Here is a 15,865-nt window from a genome sequence, read left to right as displayed (position 1 = left end):
GTTACTTTCAGGGTCCCCCAATGAGCTGTATACGATTGGCTGAAAGAGTTGTAGCTCTCATTTGCTGTGAAAAACTGCACAAAATTGGTAAGAGTATTTGAAGAGCACATGCAAATGAAAATAAAATTAAAAACACTGTGAAACAAAAGCACATCAAGGACTTCACGGGTCTCTAAGGCTTTTCAGGCTGTGGACTTGTTGCTCTTGGTGTGCTTGGGTGAAGGTAGATGTAAGTGTGATATAACTTGAAGATAAGAACTGATTAAAAAGTAAAGATATGGGGGCTCTTTGTTTTCCACAGGTTAACTGCTAACAGCTGAGTGTACTTGCTCCCTGTCCTGACCCCCTTTAAATATATAAACATGTACAGATCTTCTAGTGACTACAGTCATGAACATTTGTGTTTTAATGTCTTGGCCTCTCAAATTAATCTATATTGGTGTACAAACTAAAACTTTTTTTAAATGGGAAGACTCACTTTCCAGTGGGATTTGTAAAGTGATGATATGTGTTATTTTCCCGTGTGGGTGTTCTTATTTTTGAGTTTTAGAACAGACTTTGTAATCCTGATTGATACATGAATGCCAGAATGGACTTCACCTGAAGTATCATGTCTGATGACTTCTGTATTATCAAAAGCGCAGATGTTTTTAGTTTTCATTGCTTTTCCAGTTGCTTCCTAACATAGTGTTGTTTTGAATTATTCACTAATTAGACAAAATCCAGATTGTTAATTCACGTTCTCTTTAAATTTCCTAGGTGAACTGGATGACCATTTGATGCCAGTTGGGAAAGAGACTGTTAAATACGAAGAAGAGCTTGATTTACATGATGAAGAAGAAACCAGTGTTCCAGGAAGACCAGGTTCCACAAAACGAAGACAGTGCTACCCAAAAGCAGTTAGTATTGGTTAGAACCGAATAAAAATCTAGCCTTTCTGACTTTTTATTTCTTGTTATATCAAGTCCACATTTCTTTGCTTGGCTTCCCAAGCCCTGTATTTCTGCCCACCCCGTGGTCCTCAGCTCATTTCCGCCATCCACAGCTTCTCTCAGATCAGCCCCTTCGTTTTCACACGTACACTGTGTACTCTTCACTTCGGACGTTGCTTTGGTTTTTTCCTCAGGGTTTTTGGACTCATCTATCACGTTCTATCCAGAATGAGTTTATTTCATTTAAAGAGACTTTCTTTGTTTCATTCACTTTAGCGGTAAGATTCCTGCTTTATGTTTCATCCAGGGCTAAGAGCACTTGTGTGATCAAATAGGCAAGTGCCTGTTCAAGGTGAGGGCCACTCCAGCACGTGCGGGCACAAGTACTGTCAGCAGTCACAATCAGTCATTTCATCATATTGGGTCTAGTGGGGTCTGCGACTCCTAGGGGGACTCATGCACTAAAAACGGCTCTGAGTGTGACTTCTAGCTGTAGTCGTATCGGGCTGGAGCACTTATTTTTAAAATGTTTAATTTAAGTAATATTTTCAACCTATAAAAACCAGAAGCAAAAGCAGAATTTTGCTGTGTACTCATCTTAGCCTAAATGTATAATTCTTTTGTTTATTTTTGTAGTTTTATTGAGTTTTGACTTTAAAAAAGTTTACACCCAGCTGAACATTTTCAAGATTCAAACTCCTGTTGGTTTTTCAGAACTCGTGAATTAAGTTACCCAGTGTTCTGAGATGCTTGTGTCCTTCACATCCAATTTCCCTGCTCTAACATTTACCCTGGAGATGACTGGGCTGGTTTACATCTGACAGAAGTTGTCACTAATAAGTGTTTAGAGAAGCATAGTACTGCCTTGCATCCTGCTTAATTACCAGGTGCATTTCTGTGTTGCCTGATATTTTGTTAACTAGAACTATCCCTTAGCCAGCATTTCTGTGCCTCGTAAGTGGAGACATAGTTGTTTATGTTATTGAGCCTCAGAAGCGGCAAGACTGTTGGGTGCGGTTTTATGAATACCCGAAGCTTAGAAACAATCTTAGATTGATTAAATCATAGTTTGCTCATTTAAGGAGATAGTCATTAAAAATGATACTGATTTGTATTGACCCTGAGAGATACTCTCATTGTAGTAACTGGAGATAAAAATCTCCAGTTATCACACAATCTTTGCTTTGTGATTCCGTTTGTAATGAAAAATATGTATGCATATATGTTTATATACATGAATTCTGGAATGTATACATTTATTCCAGAAAAAGTCTGGAACATGATACAGTATATCACAATGTTAATGAAGGTTATATCTTTGAGTTTCAGGATTATATGAGACTTTTAAAAATTTGGCTACCTTTATTTTCTGATGTTCTACAGTGAGTAAAGACTAGGAAACCCAAGGAAGAAAACTGTGTTCCCTAGTCAAAAGGAAGATTGCATAAATAGAATTTTTTTTAATAGACCCTCCAGTGTTGGATTGTTTTATGTAATTTTATATAGTCAGCCTCACAGGGGCCATCTTGCAGCCCAGACGCTGGAAGTGCCAACTCTGTTGAGGTTAAGTAATTAGGAGGGCTCCTGCCTTAGGTATTTTCTTATTTTTTTCTCACCCGCTTTCAGTAAAGCCTGGAATAAGTTTATTTTCTTGCCAACACCTGGAAAAAACGTTAATACATTTGAGCTTGATGCTTAATTTTTCTTTTTGCTCCTAGATTCCAGAATGTTTGAGGGATAGCTACCCCAAACCTGATCAGCCCTGTTACCTGTATGTGATAGGAATGGTTCTAACGACCCCTTTACCTGATGAACTCAACTTCAGAAGGCGGAAGCTCTATCCCCCTGAGGATACCACAAGATGCTTTGGAATCCTGACAGCCAAACCCATACCTCAGGTAGACGTTTCATAGTGACTGTTCAGTTTAAGCCATCTTTTTTTTTTTCTTTAAAATAAAAGCTACTTAAAAGTAACTATCCTCAGAATATTTAATATTTTAAGGGGAGTAAGAGATACAAACTATTAGGTATAAAATAAGCTACAAGGATATATTGTACAACTTGGGGAATATAGCCAATATTTTACAATAACTATAAATGGAGCATAACTTTTAAAACATTGTGAATCATACTGTACGCCTGTAAACTATAAAATATTGTACAGCAACTGTACTTCAATAAAAAAGAACTCCCCCCCCAAATTTTAAAATTGAGGTGACTCTTCTGTTTCCCTGAAAGGAACCATCACCCCTCCTCTGAATTGTAATGTTTATGATGGACCGAAACATCTGCTAATCTTGCGCTGCCTGTTTTTTATCTTGCTAAGATTCCACACTTTCCTGTGTACACACGCTCTGGAGAGGTTACCATATCTATTGAGCTGAAGAAGTCTGGTTTCACGTTATCCCTGCAAATGCTCGAGTTGATTACAAGACTTCACCAGTACATATTCTCACATATTCTTCGGCTTGAAAAACCTGCACTAGAATTTAAACCCACAGACGCTGATTCAGCATACTGTGTTCTACCTCTTAATGTTGGTAAGAAGGACTCAGATTCTAAAGTGTTTATGTATACTAGCTAAAAAAATGAAAGTTTTACTTCACAATGTGCTTATTGTAGACACTACAGAAATCTCTTTGATAATTCTAAATTAGGCACGTAAAATGAATATGTAGCTTAAGTAAGGATTTTATCTGTATCACTATATTTTAACAAGCTAAAGAGTCTTTTTCTTCCCTAAGTTAATGACTCCAGCACTTTGGACATTGACTTTAAATTCATGGAAGATATTGAGAAATCTGAAGCTCGCATAGGCATTCCCAGTACAAAGTATTCAAAAGAAACACCCTTTGTTTTCAAATTAGAAGATTACCAAGATGCAGTTATCATTCCAAGGTAAGGTTTTAAGTGGAAAGCAAAGGGGCAGTGATACTTTTGTTTCAGAAGATTCACTTGTTCACACGGGGGATGTTCCTAATAGAAAAATTGAGATGTCTTCATGGTGGGCCTGTTCTTCCCAGTTTACTTACTTAAAAAAATCCGAAAACACTGTTGGTGAAGGGATTTTACTTTGTGAATGTCAGACCATCTAAATGGTGTTGCTGCATTAGCACAGATGATAATACGATTCCTTCACCACAAGACAGCAGGATTGCAAAGAAGAGAAGTATTCTGAGAAGCCCTGTGGTTTCCTTTCCTCTGGTTTGTCCAGTGTGTGCCGGCGTGCAGGGACCGCTACGGTGAGGATCTAGAATACTTTCCTCACCAAAAATAAACAGTAGTGTTGACGAGCTTTCTCTTTACACCTCCATCCTTTTAATCCACAAAGTCTTACAGAATTTGATCATAAGTAATAGTTTATTAAACTGTTGTAAGGAGTAATGTTATTAAGTGTAATGAAAACAGTAAATTATAATGCTTTGTTTCTTTTTTGTAAAAATTTAGGGGATGGAGTTTTTGAGCGATAAATTAATCACAAATTACATATTGCACTTTTCAAAGAATTAGAGTACTGGTTGTAATTCAGTCTTTGTTTTTTTTTTTTTTTTCTTTTTCTTTTTGTACCTCAAAGCCATATTTTAAATGTTAGATAACAGCAAACTATCAACATTATCAGTGGTGCAGTAACACATTTTATGTAGCACGTGTCTTACATGCTTGGGATTGGTAATATACAAATATTTACTTGGTTGTTTGCATGTTGAAACTTGTCTCTACTATTTATATTGATGAAATTAAGAGATATTTAAAGGTGCCATTGAGCTTTCATGTGTTATCAAAGTTAAGATATTGAGAACAAGAACAGTAGCAAAGTAGGGGAAAATGGTGGCGAGTCAGTTTTTACCTGTTTTAAGTCCACTTGGAATGTATGGTTTTAAAATTGAAGTTTCATTACTGTTATTTGTTTTTAATCTTTTGAACTCTTACTTTAAAATCATGATTTTCGTTGCCATGTTAGAAACAGTTGTGTTTAGAGAATAGTTGATTTCAACCAAAAAGTCGCTGATTGTTTTTCTTTTCTTAGATACCGCAATTTTGATCAGCCTCATCGATTTTATGTAGCTGATGTGTACACAGATCTTACTCCACTGAGTAAATTTCCTTCCCCTGAGTATGAAACTTTTGCAGAATATTATAAAACAAAGTATAACCTTGACCTGACCAATCTCAACCAGCCGCTGCTGGATGTGGACCACACATCTTCAAGGTGAGGAGCTTTAGAAATGATGTTTTGATTTTTCTTGAGGCATTATTTCCAGAGGTCAGTAGGCAGATGTGGAGGTTCATGGTCCCCACTGCCCACCTGGAGACTCTGAACTCAGGAGGTCCTTTGCACACAGAATTGCCCAGAGTGTGGCCCAGGGGTCTGCAGTTTAAATGAGCTCTTCAGGTGGTTTGTAGGCACACAAGTTGTAGAAGCACTATGAGAATGCACTTGTTTTTGTCTGTTTGATAAAATTATTTTGAAATTTTTACAGACTTAACCTTTTGACACCTCGCCATTTGAATCAGAAGGGGAAAGCTCTTCCTCTAAGCAGTGCCGAGAAGAGGAAAGCCAAGTGGGAAAGCCTGCAGAATAAGCAGGTAGTGAGCCCACAGTCACTGGAATAACTTAATGTTTTGAAGGATAAATTTGAATTTTATATTGTCAGGTGAATTGAGTGACTTTTGAGATTTTTGGAATTTGCCCAACCCTTAGGTTTGGTTTGGTTTGGTTTTGTTTTGTTTTAATTAATATGACTATTGACTTTCGCTTGAATGCCTTTTTGGCAAATATGAGAGATTTGGCTTTTATACTTTGGTATACTTTTGGTCCTCTGGTAGTAGCTATATCATGAAATCATGCTTATAAATCCTAGGATAAGTCCCACTGTCCTTAAAGAATATTTAAAAAAATATTTTAACAAATAAGAATTTGCTAGTGTTTATGATTTTTGTCTTTATTTGTTAGTGAAATTGGTCTTAAGTTTTGTTTCTTTGTTCTCTTGTGTGTTTGCTTTCTATTTGTCTGTCCACAATTTATATTTATCCACATTTTGCCTTACTCAAAGATACTGGTTCCAGAGCTCTGTGCTATACATCCAATCCCAGCATCACTGTGGAGAAAAGCAGTTTGTCTCCCCAGCATACTTTATCGCCTTCACTGCCTTTTGACCGCAGAGGAGCTAAGAGCCCAGACGGCCAGCGATGCTGGCGTGGGAGTCAGATCACTTCCCGTGGATTTTAGGTATGCCAGTGCTGTGGGCCAGAAGGAACACAGCTCATGGAATCCTATTTGCAGAAGAACTGAGTTTACATTTTAATTTTATGTAAAATAATTTTTTAAAGATTAGAAAGAAAACGTGGGTAATTAATACATGAAATAAATGCATCACTTGACTCCTAAGTGAAAATCGGTATGTTGTTGGGTCATTGAGGCTTATGGTCTTGGCAAATTACCGAGGGAGAGGAGAGCCTAAATTCAAAAATAATCATTCCTCCTTCAGGGATGGCAGTTAAAGTGAAAATGAAAACAGTTACTTGTTATTGTACTGACATTTTAAGACTCTTCCTCTTTTATAAAATCAAGTGTATGTTAAAGAGCAGTTGCCTCAGTGTGTCCTTTGTCTTCATTATTTCCTTAATACTAGTAAAGTGTCTGCATTCTAAGGAAAATTACTGGTTTAATCACTCATTTTGGTTATCCAGTTGGCAAGACCAGGATGGTTCAGGAATTGAGGAACTTGAAAATATAATAGTAGTAATCACAACTATGTTTATTGAGTACTTACCACAGTGTCAAACACTGGTTTAAGTGCTATAGCCTGTGTTAGATCATTTAATCACTAGGACAGCCCTGTGAGGTAGGAATTATGGTCAGTTCCTCTTGCTGGCCTGAAGGCTAAGTGCAGAGAGGTGAAGTAAATTGCCCCAAGTTACCCAGCTAGTTAACTGGCTGGCCTGGGTTCCAGGTCCCTTGGGCCGCCTCTGGACTTTGTGATCTAACCGCTGTACTGTGTGCACTGGGGTGGGGATTACAGAGGGGCAGTGGCCCATGTCTGCTTTATAATTTACATTGTGCAGAATTCCAAGAGTGTTGATTTCTGCCTTGGAAACTTAACTTGTCTTCTAAAGTAAAAATACATTTATAGGAATCTGATTTTTACTCAAATTGCTCTTGCTCCAAGCCTAGCCCCTTTGAAGGATCTGATGAAAAGTTATAAAATGTCTTTGCAGATACCCTAACTTAGACTTCGGGTGGAAAAAATCTATCGACAGCAAATCTTTCATCTCAATTGCTAACTCCTCTTCAGCTGAAAATGATAATTACTGTAAGCATAGCACAATTGTAGTCCCTGAAAATGCTGCACATCAAGGTGCTAATAGAGCCTCCTCTCTAGAAAATCATGACCAAATGTCTGTGAACTGCAGAGCGATATTCAGTGAGTCACCTGGTAAGCTCCATATTGAAGTTTCAACAGATCTTACAGCAATTAATGGTCTTTCTTACAATAAAAATCTTGCCAATGGCAGTTATGATTTAGCTAACAGAGACTTTTGCCAAGGAAATCATCTGAATTACTACAAGCAGGAAATACCTGTACAACCAGCTACCTCATATCCCATTCAGAATTTATACAATTATGAGAACCAGCCCGAGCCCAGCGATGAATGTGCTCTACTGAGTAATAGATACCTTGATGGAAACGCTAACAAATCTACCTCAGATGGAAGTCCCGCGAAGGCCGCGATGCCCGGTACTGCAGAGGCTGGTAAGGCGCTCCCGGACAGGACGGATTCTGAGCAGAGCCCTTCTCCTGGGTACTCCTTGAGGACTCTGGGCCCAAACCCTGGACTTATCCTTCAGGCTTTGACCCTTTCAAACGCTAGTGATGGATTTAACCTGGAGCGGCTTGAAATGCTTGGTGACTCCTTTTTAAAGCATGCCATCACCACGTATCTGTTTTGCACTTACCCTGATGCTCACGAGGGCCGCCTGTCATATATGAGAAGCAAAAAGGTAAGAAAGCATTTTTTTATTTTGAGCAGTTAGAGGAATTACTCAGTGTGCCTAGAAGCGGTTTGCAGTGCTGGATAACTTCAGAGGAGAGGGAAGTGTTGCCCACAGGGATTGCCTGTGGCGTGACCCGTGCAGCTCGAGCTCCTGGCACGGCCGCGGGAGCCCTGTGAGTCTGTGTGTCGCTGTTGCCGTGCTGGGGTCTGGGCGGTGGCAGGGCTGCGTGTGCCCTGCTGAGTGATGGAGATCCAGCCCAGTACAGTGAGTTGTGAGTGCGTGCCAACCCGATCCTGAGGGGCTGTGAAGAGAGAGGCAGCTCGCGCTGTAGCTTAGTTTAGCAGGACGCTGACGAGGAGGGCGCTGGCGCTGTGCGCCAGCCGTGCCAGAGCAGGTGAGGCGCAGGGCTGTCACGGAGGAGCTTGTCTTGGGGGTTTCAGGAAGTCGTCCCTCCCCCAGCCCAGTGACCTCTGTGTGAGGAGAGCGATGCTGGAGCCCTGGGGGAGCGGCGCTCCCCACCCCCGAAGGAAGGCGGTGCGCTGAAATTCGGTGTGGAGTTCAGACTCAGGGAGGGAAAGTAATGGAGATACAATGTTTGAACAACGATAAAAGCAGTGTCACAAGGCGCCACCTTGTACGTGCTTGACAGGTGACACACGGCGTCGCTGCCCTCAGGAAGCACTAGCACTGTGACTGGGGAGGGGGCGTTAATGCAAGAGGTGCGTTTACAGTGTGTAAACAGCGACCAGATGGCCGTGTGTCAGCGCTCAGTGAGGAGCTGGCAGCCGTCACAAGTGTTGAAACACCCGAGAAAAGACTTAGAAAGGCAGTTGGGCTGAAGCTGTGCTGTGGAGGATCCTCAGCGCTCAGCTGAAGAGTTTGCACGTATTTTGATGTCGTGGGCACTTGAGTGTTGAGGGCACTTTCTGTGTGCGGGACTGTAAGTATTAATCAAGTGGTGGTTTTAAATGACCCTTCTGGTAGCAGAGTGCAGCGTGAGTTGACAAGCAAAACCAAACCCAGCTGAGTGATCGCTTGGGCCTTTGAAGAAGGCTAAGCTTAAGCAGAAAATGAGATCGCGCTGAGTCCTGGCAGTGAGGAGAGCCCTGAGGTGCGTGATGTTTCAGGGGAGATGATAATTATAGCCGACACTGAGTGTTTACTCCAGCCAGACTCTACCTTCATCACCTTACATATACGTTAGTTACCGAATTTAATTCTGGAGACTTTTATTATTTCTTTTATTATTTTATTTATAATTATTTTGTTCTCCCCATGTTGTAACTGGGGATACTGAGGCAGGAGAGGCTAACTTGTCCAAGTACGCGACAGAGCCTGGGCAGCCTGGCTTTGGAGACCTTGCTCTTGACTGTTCCGCTGACCTCCTCCGATGGTCTCTGTACACTAGGCACCACACTGAGCGTTCCACAGACCCTCTCTCATCTGATCTTTTCGCCGAGCCCCTGAGGGGTAGACGACACGTCCCCATTGTGCACACAAGAAGACACCTGCCTGGAGAGTTTAACTGCCTTGCGCGGTCGTCTGCCAGTCGGGGATAGGCCAGGAGTGTGGCTGCGGCTGCTCCGTGCCCCTCCCACTCGCCCTGTTGCCATAGAAACTAGGGCCGAGATGGGCAGATACGCAGGACTCGGAGTTAGGGTGAGGGTTTTTAGACCGCATGGAATAGGAAGTGGAATGTTCAGGGATGTGTTCAGATAATTAAGAATTTAGGACTTAGACGCAGTTTGGGGGAATAGTCTTCCTAAGAGTGGAAATTGAAGCTCTGAGAACAAGTGAGATTTCCCAGGGGTGGTTCGGCGGAAGCAAGTATCAGAGGTTAAGAATGAGTATAAAGTAATAGCATACTCTTAGATAAGAAGGAAGTTATTTTCTTTTCCGAAAGTTCGTCCGTGCATCTGCTCAGAAAGCGTGGAGTCCTTACTTGCTGCGGAAACCATCAGCACCCCGTCCGCCCGGTGCTGAAGGCCCTTGCAGCGCTCCCACCTCCTCGGCCTGTCCTCCCGGGCTGCGCCCGCTGGGGACCCATGCGCACCCGCCCTTGCTCCTTCTCCTGCCCCTTTTCTAGGTACCGAGTCCTGCCTGTCCCACGTTGTGCCTCACAAGTCCTTAGCTCTTTCTCCCTTTTCCCTCCTGCTGACCATTTCTGTTGACTCTGAATGTGGTTGCCATCCCTGTCAAGTTCCCGTTGCACTTTATCTAAACTCTTGTTGGCATGTGTGGTGGTATGTTCTCATGGTGTGGAAGAGGAAACAAGCAGTTTTGTAAGCTATGTAGGCGGCGTGGGAAAGCACCTGGGCGCATGTTGAGCAGCGTGGGTGCACCCCCCCCCCCCAGCATGCGGTCTCCAGGGACTGCTCCTCTGGCTTGCCACCTGACTGCCGCCTCTCCATGTGGGTGCTTGCTCGGTGGTGATGGGCTACATGGAAGAAGGGCTCATGAAGTGCTTGAATAAAAAGGAACTCATAGAAGATGAAAATGAGATTGACAGTTCTAGACCTTGGTTTCCAAGTAAGAACTAGATAGAAATACAGTGATTTGAGTAAATGGAGGCGATGGAGGCCTTAGGAAAAACAGACCAGAGGGCAGACAGTAAAGCTGTTTTATTGATGTAAATAAACGTGGGATTGTTCTTTATTACTTTTTGCCCTATTTTTAAATCGTTGAACAAAATACCTTGAGATGCCATCCAAAACAAAGGAATAACATCTGAGAAAGCATTGCGGTTGAAATCGTATTTATGGCTTAGGCTCTAGAAATATAAAGTTATTTTAGCTCTGTTCAGTGCCAGTTCTCGATTTGTAGCTGGAGTGTGTGGTATTTTCTCCTCTTATGTTTTTGAGGATGTTGTTAATGTTGGGCTGATGGGGCTTCTTTTCTGTTTTGATAGTCCCAATTAGCAGTTTGCATTTTATATGTCAGATTACATGAGAATTCAATATTTCCTATCATGAATAGGTAGAAAAACTATATGATCTGTAGAATTGATGACCAGATACAGAATATGAAAACTATTTAGCTCAAATATGTTAATGCCTTACAAATTTCAGCAGTGGTCACTTACGGATGTGTCTTACACGTTTTTTCTGCCGAAGGTCAGCAACTGTAATCTGTATCGGCTTGGAAAAAAGAAGGGGTTGCCCAGCCGCATGGTGGTGTCAATATTTGATCCCCCTGTGAATTGGCTTCCTCCTGGCTATGTCGTAAATCAAGACAAAAGTAACACAGATAAATGGGAAAAAGATGAAATGGTAAGTTTTTGGTAACTGGAAAGATTGTCTTTTGGTGAGGGGCGGGATTCTGTTCTGTTAATTTTTTGTTTCTTTTCCCGATGTGTTTATAATAGAGTAGAAATTCGATGTACTGAATTAATAAACACTGTCTTTTCATTGAATTTAGAGCAGTATTGTCATTTTGATAAAGAGCAATTTCTATTATCTTTTCCATAGGCAAAGGAGTATCTGATACTATAACTCAAAAAAAAAAAAAGCAAAACCCCATAATATTTCGCTTGACTGTTACGTATGACAATTTATCATAGATCCTTAGCTGTGTTCAGTGGAATGACTTTTCAGTGACTTAAGAGCTCCAGTCTGTCTGTGAAATAATTAACTTCAGTGAAATCTTGCTTTTGCAGCTCAGGGTTTTCTCAGAACTATTTCTCCTCTTGTGACCTTAACAAAAAAATACAAAAAGGTTGTAGTTTTCTGGAAATAGTTTAAATCTTGCCAGTGACTTAAAGGAAGTCTCCAAATGTTAGCAACCACTCCGTCATTTTGTCTTGTCCCGAAGACCACCAGAGGGCACCTTGGAGGGCTTCGGAGCCCTAGATCTGGGAGAGCGGTCTGTCCGCGTGGTTAGCCAGGAGGCCATCTCTCAGGCAGTTTCACTTTTCAGACGCTCATTTTGCATTAATAATAAACTGGCTCATTGTTACTTCATTCTTACTTAAAGCCAACAGTGAGAATACCGTTTCTCTCACAGGCTGTGTTTTTAAATATGGGTTTTTTTTTTTCATCTTTCTGATGTGTATAATCTTAGATGATCTGTTTTAAGTATTTCCAGGTAGCATGCAACTGTGACTGTTTTGATTCTGACCTATTCATTGAGTATATTTTTAACTCATGCAGTATTTGGCTTTTTATAGAAATTGAACTTATCTGGAAAAGCATTAAGAGACTATTTCAATGCAAATTGGGTTAGTAAAATTACATTGCTTATTAATTTAGAAATAGAGGAAAATGTACAGATTTTGAGAAGTTTAGAGAAAACATTACATTTCTACAAAAAACATTTTGGTAACAATTATCTTGCCTTGTAAATAAATACTGTTTCATATTGTCATTGATGCTTTTAAAAATTTAGCATAAAGGTGACGTTGGCATGTCCTTTTAATTAAAAAAATTTTTTAAGATACAGCGCAAAGTTCTTATTTTATTTTCCTTAACATTTCAAAAGACTTGGCACTTTGGTTCTTAGAATACATTAAAATACTATTCATATTTTCATTTAATAATTTATACTTCTTGACATAGACCATTACAAGATATTGGAACACATGTGCTTGACCCATTCCTCTTCTAAAATTGCCTTACTCCTCAGCAAGTAGGTTTAAGGTAGTGGTAACTCAGGTAGAAAGTTAACTTGAACTGTAAGAGAAAAGGGTTTTATCCTGACATGTTTTTTTAAGAGTTTGAAGTGCTCTTGGAAACCATTTAGTGAGGTAGAATCCCACTGTTTTGCAGATAAAGAAACCGAAACCCAAAGGCATTAAAAGAACTTTGCCCAAGATCACACAGCTTCTTGGTTGATAAAACCCAGTCCTTTTTTTGCATTTTGCCTATGGTAGCATTACTTAAAAAAATTTTTTTTAATTAAAAATATTCAGTCTTTTTTTTTTTTTCTCATTGAAATTTGGTCTTTTTTTCTTAAGGACCAAATAATAGCCAAAAACATCTCCTTTCATCTTAGGAAAGTAAAGTGTTTTTATTAGGACATAGTTCCTAGAGGTCTACCGTTGTAGTTTCTTTTGATGTTCTTCCTTATTCTTGAAAATGTTTTATAAGCTTTTTTTAATTAAAAGCAACGTAAAGATAACTAGTGGTATATAAATGGTTTGGTTCACTGCACTTCTTTTCAAGCAAATACACTGTTTGTATCTCTCTTGAGTCTGGCTTAGAGCGAGAATATTTGCAGTATCTAAAAAATGCTTGACAAAGAATTTGGAAACCTTTTTGTCAGAATACTCTGCAGAATTGTCACTATTGAAATTAAAGCACACCTTCCCACCTTTCCCCCTAAGTAAAGTCTTGTTTACTTTTTTTTAATAGCACAACAGAAACTTGGCATTTTTCTAGCATTGCAAAAAAGTTCTATCATTACTGAGTCCTGGCCCATTATTAAGGTTGTCATTCACAAATAAGCTTTTGCCAAAGAAATTGGAATTAGCGAAGATCTTCTGACAGAAATTGGATTGTTGTGTTTCATGTTAGTCTAAATTTTCTTCTATTTTTGTCAGTTATACTATAATCCGTTACCATGATTACTATAGCTCAGTGGAAGGGAAAAGCATAATTTCTCAAATTCATAGCTTAGTTCAGTGATCACTTTTAGTTTCCAAGCAAAGCAATTTCGTTTTACATTGTAGCAAATGTGCTTTGATTTGAAGTGGAAATAGGGACAAAAACTTTATGGTAAAAACCCTTTTGTACATTTTGAATGTTACAAAGAAAATAACTTTATCTGTTTGATATTATACTCTTACTTGATTGCAGTAATAATGCTTTTTCTACATCTGGAATTTAGTTTTACTAATTTGAAAATCTTTTAAAAACATTTCAAAACTTCGTCAGTACAATTGAAGATCTCTGTGATCGGCACATGAGTGCTTTCATTGTGTATCCTGCCAGAGTTAGAACTCTTAGCTGAAGTTTTGCCTTGTGGACATTAATTTTAAACTTTATATCCATGTATAAAATCCTTAACTTAAAGCTTCATACTGGATAAAGGTCATTTTATAACTTAGAAAATGAACATTCAAAGAACATGTTTTACTTTGTTTATATGATTAAATAACTTATTTTATGTTAATTGAAAACAAATGGCCATGATTTTAAAGTTGCCTTTTAGTATTTGTGGTTGTCATTTGAAATTATCCATAACCCTGGCTTTTATTGAGTCTCAAACCCTTTTAAAAACAGCAGCTATGTCTCCCCTCCTTCCCCATTCCCCCTTTTCCAGACAAAAGACTGCATGTTGGCTAATGGCAAACTGGACGATGACTTTGAGGAGGAGGAAGAAGAGGAGGAGGACCTGATGTGGAGGGCTCCCAAGGAGGACGCCGACTATGAGGACGATTTCCTGGAGTATGATCAGGAGCATATCAAGTTCATAGACAACATGTTAATGGGATCAGGAGCTTTTGTAAAGAAAATTTCTCTTTCTCCTTTTTCAACCACTGATTCTGCATATGAATGGAAAATGCCCAAAAAATCCTCCTTAGGTAGTATGCCATTTTCATCGGATTTTGAGGACTTTGACTATAGCTCTTGGGATGCAATGTGCTATCTGGATCCTAGCAAAGCTGTTGAAGAGGATGACTTTGTGGTGGGGTTCTGGAATCCATCAGAAGAGAACTGTGGCGTCGACACAGGGAAGCAGTCCATTTCTTATGACCTGCACACTGAGCAGTGCATCGCCGACAAGAGCATCGCCGACTGCGTGGAGGCCCTGCTGGGCTGCTACTTGACCAGCTGCGGCGAGCGGGCGGCGCAGCTCTTCCTCTGCTCGCTGGGGCTGCGGGTGCTCCCGGCGATTGAGAGGGCTGGTCGGGAGAAGGCCGTGTGCCCGAGCGGGGAGCATCTCACCAGCCAACAAAGGAGCCTTTCAGGGAGCAGGGCTGCCGCCCCTGGAGCCAGCTCCCGCTCTGCTGCGTGGAAGGACCTGGAGTACGGGTGTTTGAAGATCCCCCCGAGGTGCATGTTTGATCACCCAGATGCCGACAGAACACTGAACCACCTCATATCGGGTTTTGAAAATTTTGAAAAGAAAATCAACTACAGATTCAAGAATAAGGCTTACCTTCTGCAGGCTTTTACACATGCCTCCTACCACTACAACACCATCACTGGTAAGGAGCCCCAGACCAAGCTTCACTGCTCTGAAACGAGACCTGGTGTTAGCAGAAAGCTTTGGGCCTTGTACGGAGACCGGTCTGTGCATGTACAGACTGCGTGCGTAACATGCTTGGGTGGGGGCAGGAGGAGGTGAAAGAAACCTTTATTTTCCTCGTCTTTCTGGGAGCTGAGCTGTCTCACCTGCTCATGTATCTGTCTCTTTATATGCAGCACAGTTAGGCTGGAGCCGTAGTGTGTTGGTGTGTTGTTGGCGTTTTATCCCACTGCAGTGTCTTTCTGATGCCTGGTCACTGCTGCTTTAGATTCTTGATAATTTATTCATACATTGTGGGTGTATTTTCACGTCTTTTTATTGTTCTTCCTGAACAAAAGGGCCCTGCTCTCAGGCCTTTTTAAATCTAAAGGTGAATAGATTAAAAGAAACCATTTCACAGGAAGGCCTGGTCGCCCTTGCTCTGACTCTGCTGCATCTGCTTTGCTCCATGCTTTTTCCCTCCTTTACTTAAACAGCCTCCCAGTCCATTAGATTAGAAGGGAGAATAGGGACCTAAAACCAAAATCAGCTTCACGTGGTGAAACACAGCTAAAGTCTGCATTTCTTTTTCTGTGTCAGAGCAGTAAGTGCTTGAATCCAGAATGCCAAGGCCAAGTATAAGGTTCGTGTAAGGAAAACAATGTACGAAAAGATGATCAGACAAATGTAAAACCAAAAGTGAAAAATTATCTGACTCTGGGCTAGAAAGACTCTGGTGAAACTAAAACCTGTTTTTCTTTGTGGGGAA

The 15,865-nt window shown here is 40.6% G+C and overlaps 1 protein-coding gene across 5 annotated transcripts in view; it reads left to right on the top strand.

Annotated features, from left to right (window-relative positions):
- DICER1 (dicer 1, ribonuclease III) overlaps positions 1-15,865 on the top strand; it is a 68,886-nt gene that overhangs the window by 44,194 nt on the left and 8,827 nt on the right. For 4 of the 5 annotated variants that reach the window (XM_072963657.1, XM_072963656.1, XM_072963654.1 and 1 more), the window contains 11 exons: positions 12-87; positions 760-899; positions 2,651-2,830; positions 3,259-3,472; positions 3,677-3,830; positions 4,960-5,142; positions 5,414-5,519; positions 5,987-6,162; positions 7,152-7,935; positions 11,043-11,198; positions 14,188-15,076. In XM_072963657.1, coding sequence (XP_072819758.1) covers positions 12-87; positions 760-899; positions 2,651-2,830; positions 3,259-3,472; positions 3,677-3,830; positions 4,960-5,142; positions 5,414-5,519; positions 5,987-6,162; positions 7,152-7,935; positions 11,043-11,198; positions 14,188-15,076 — 3,058 coding nt within the window. Of the gene's footprint in view, positions 1-11; positions 88-759; positions 900-2,650; positions 2,831-3,258; positions 3,473-3,676; positions 3,831-4,959; positions 5,147-5,413; positions 5,520-5,986; positions 6,163-7,151; positions 7,936-11,042; positions 11,199-14,187; positions 15,077-15,865 lie in introns of those variants that run through there. The other variant, XM_072963658.1, reaches the window with a different exon arrangement.

The sequence above is a fragment of the Vicugna pacos genome, chromosome 6, assembly GCF_048564905.1.
Source record: "Vicugna pacos chromosome 6, VicPac4, whole genome shotgun sequence".
NCBI lineage: Eukaryota > Metazoa > Chordata > Mammalia > Artiodactyla > Camelidae > Vicugna > Vicugna pacos.
Note: the sequence above shows the minus strand (reverse complement) of the source record. Positions and strands in the feature narration are given on the sequence as shown.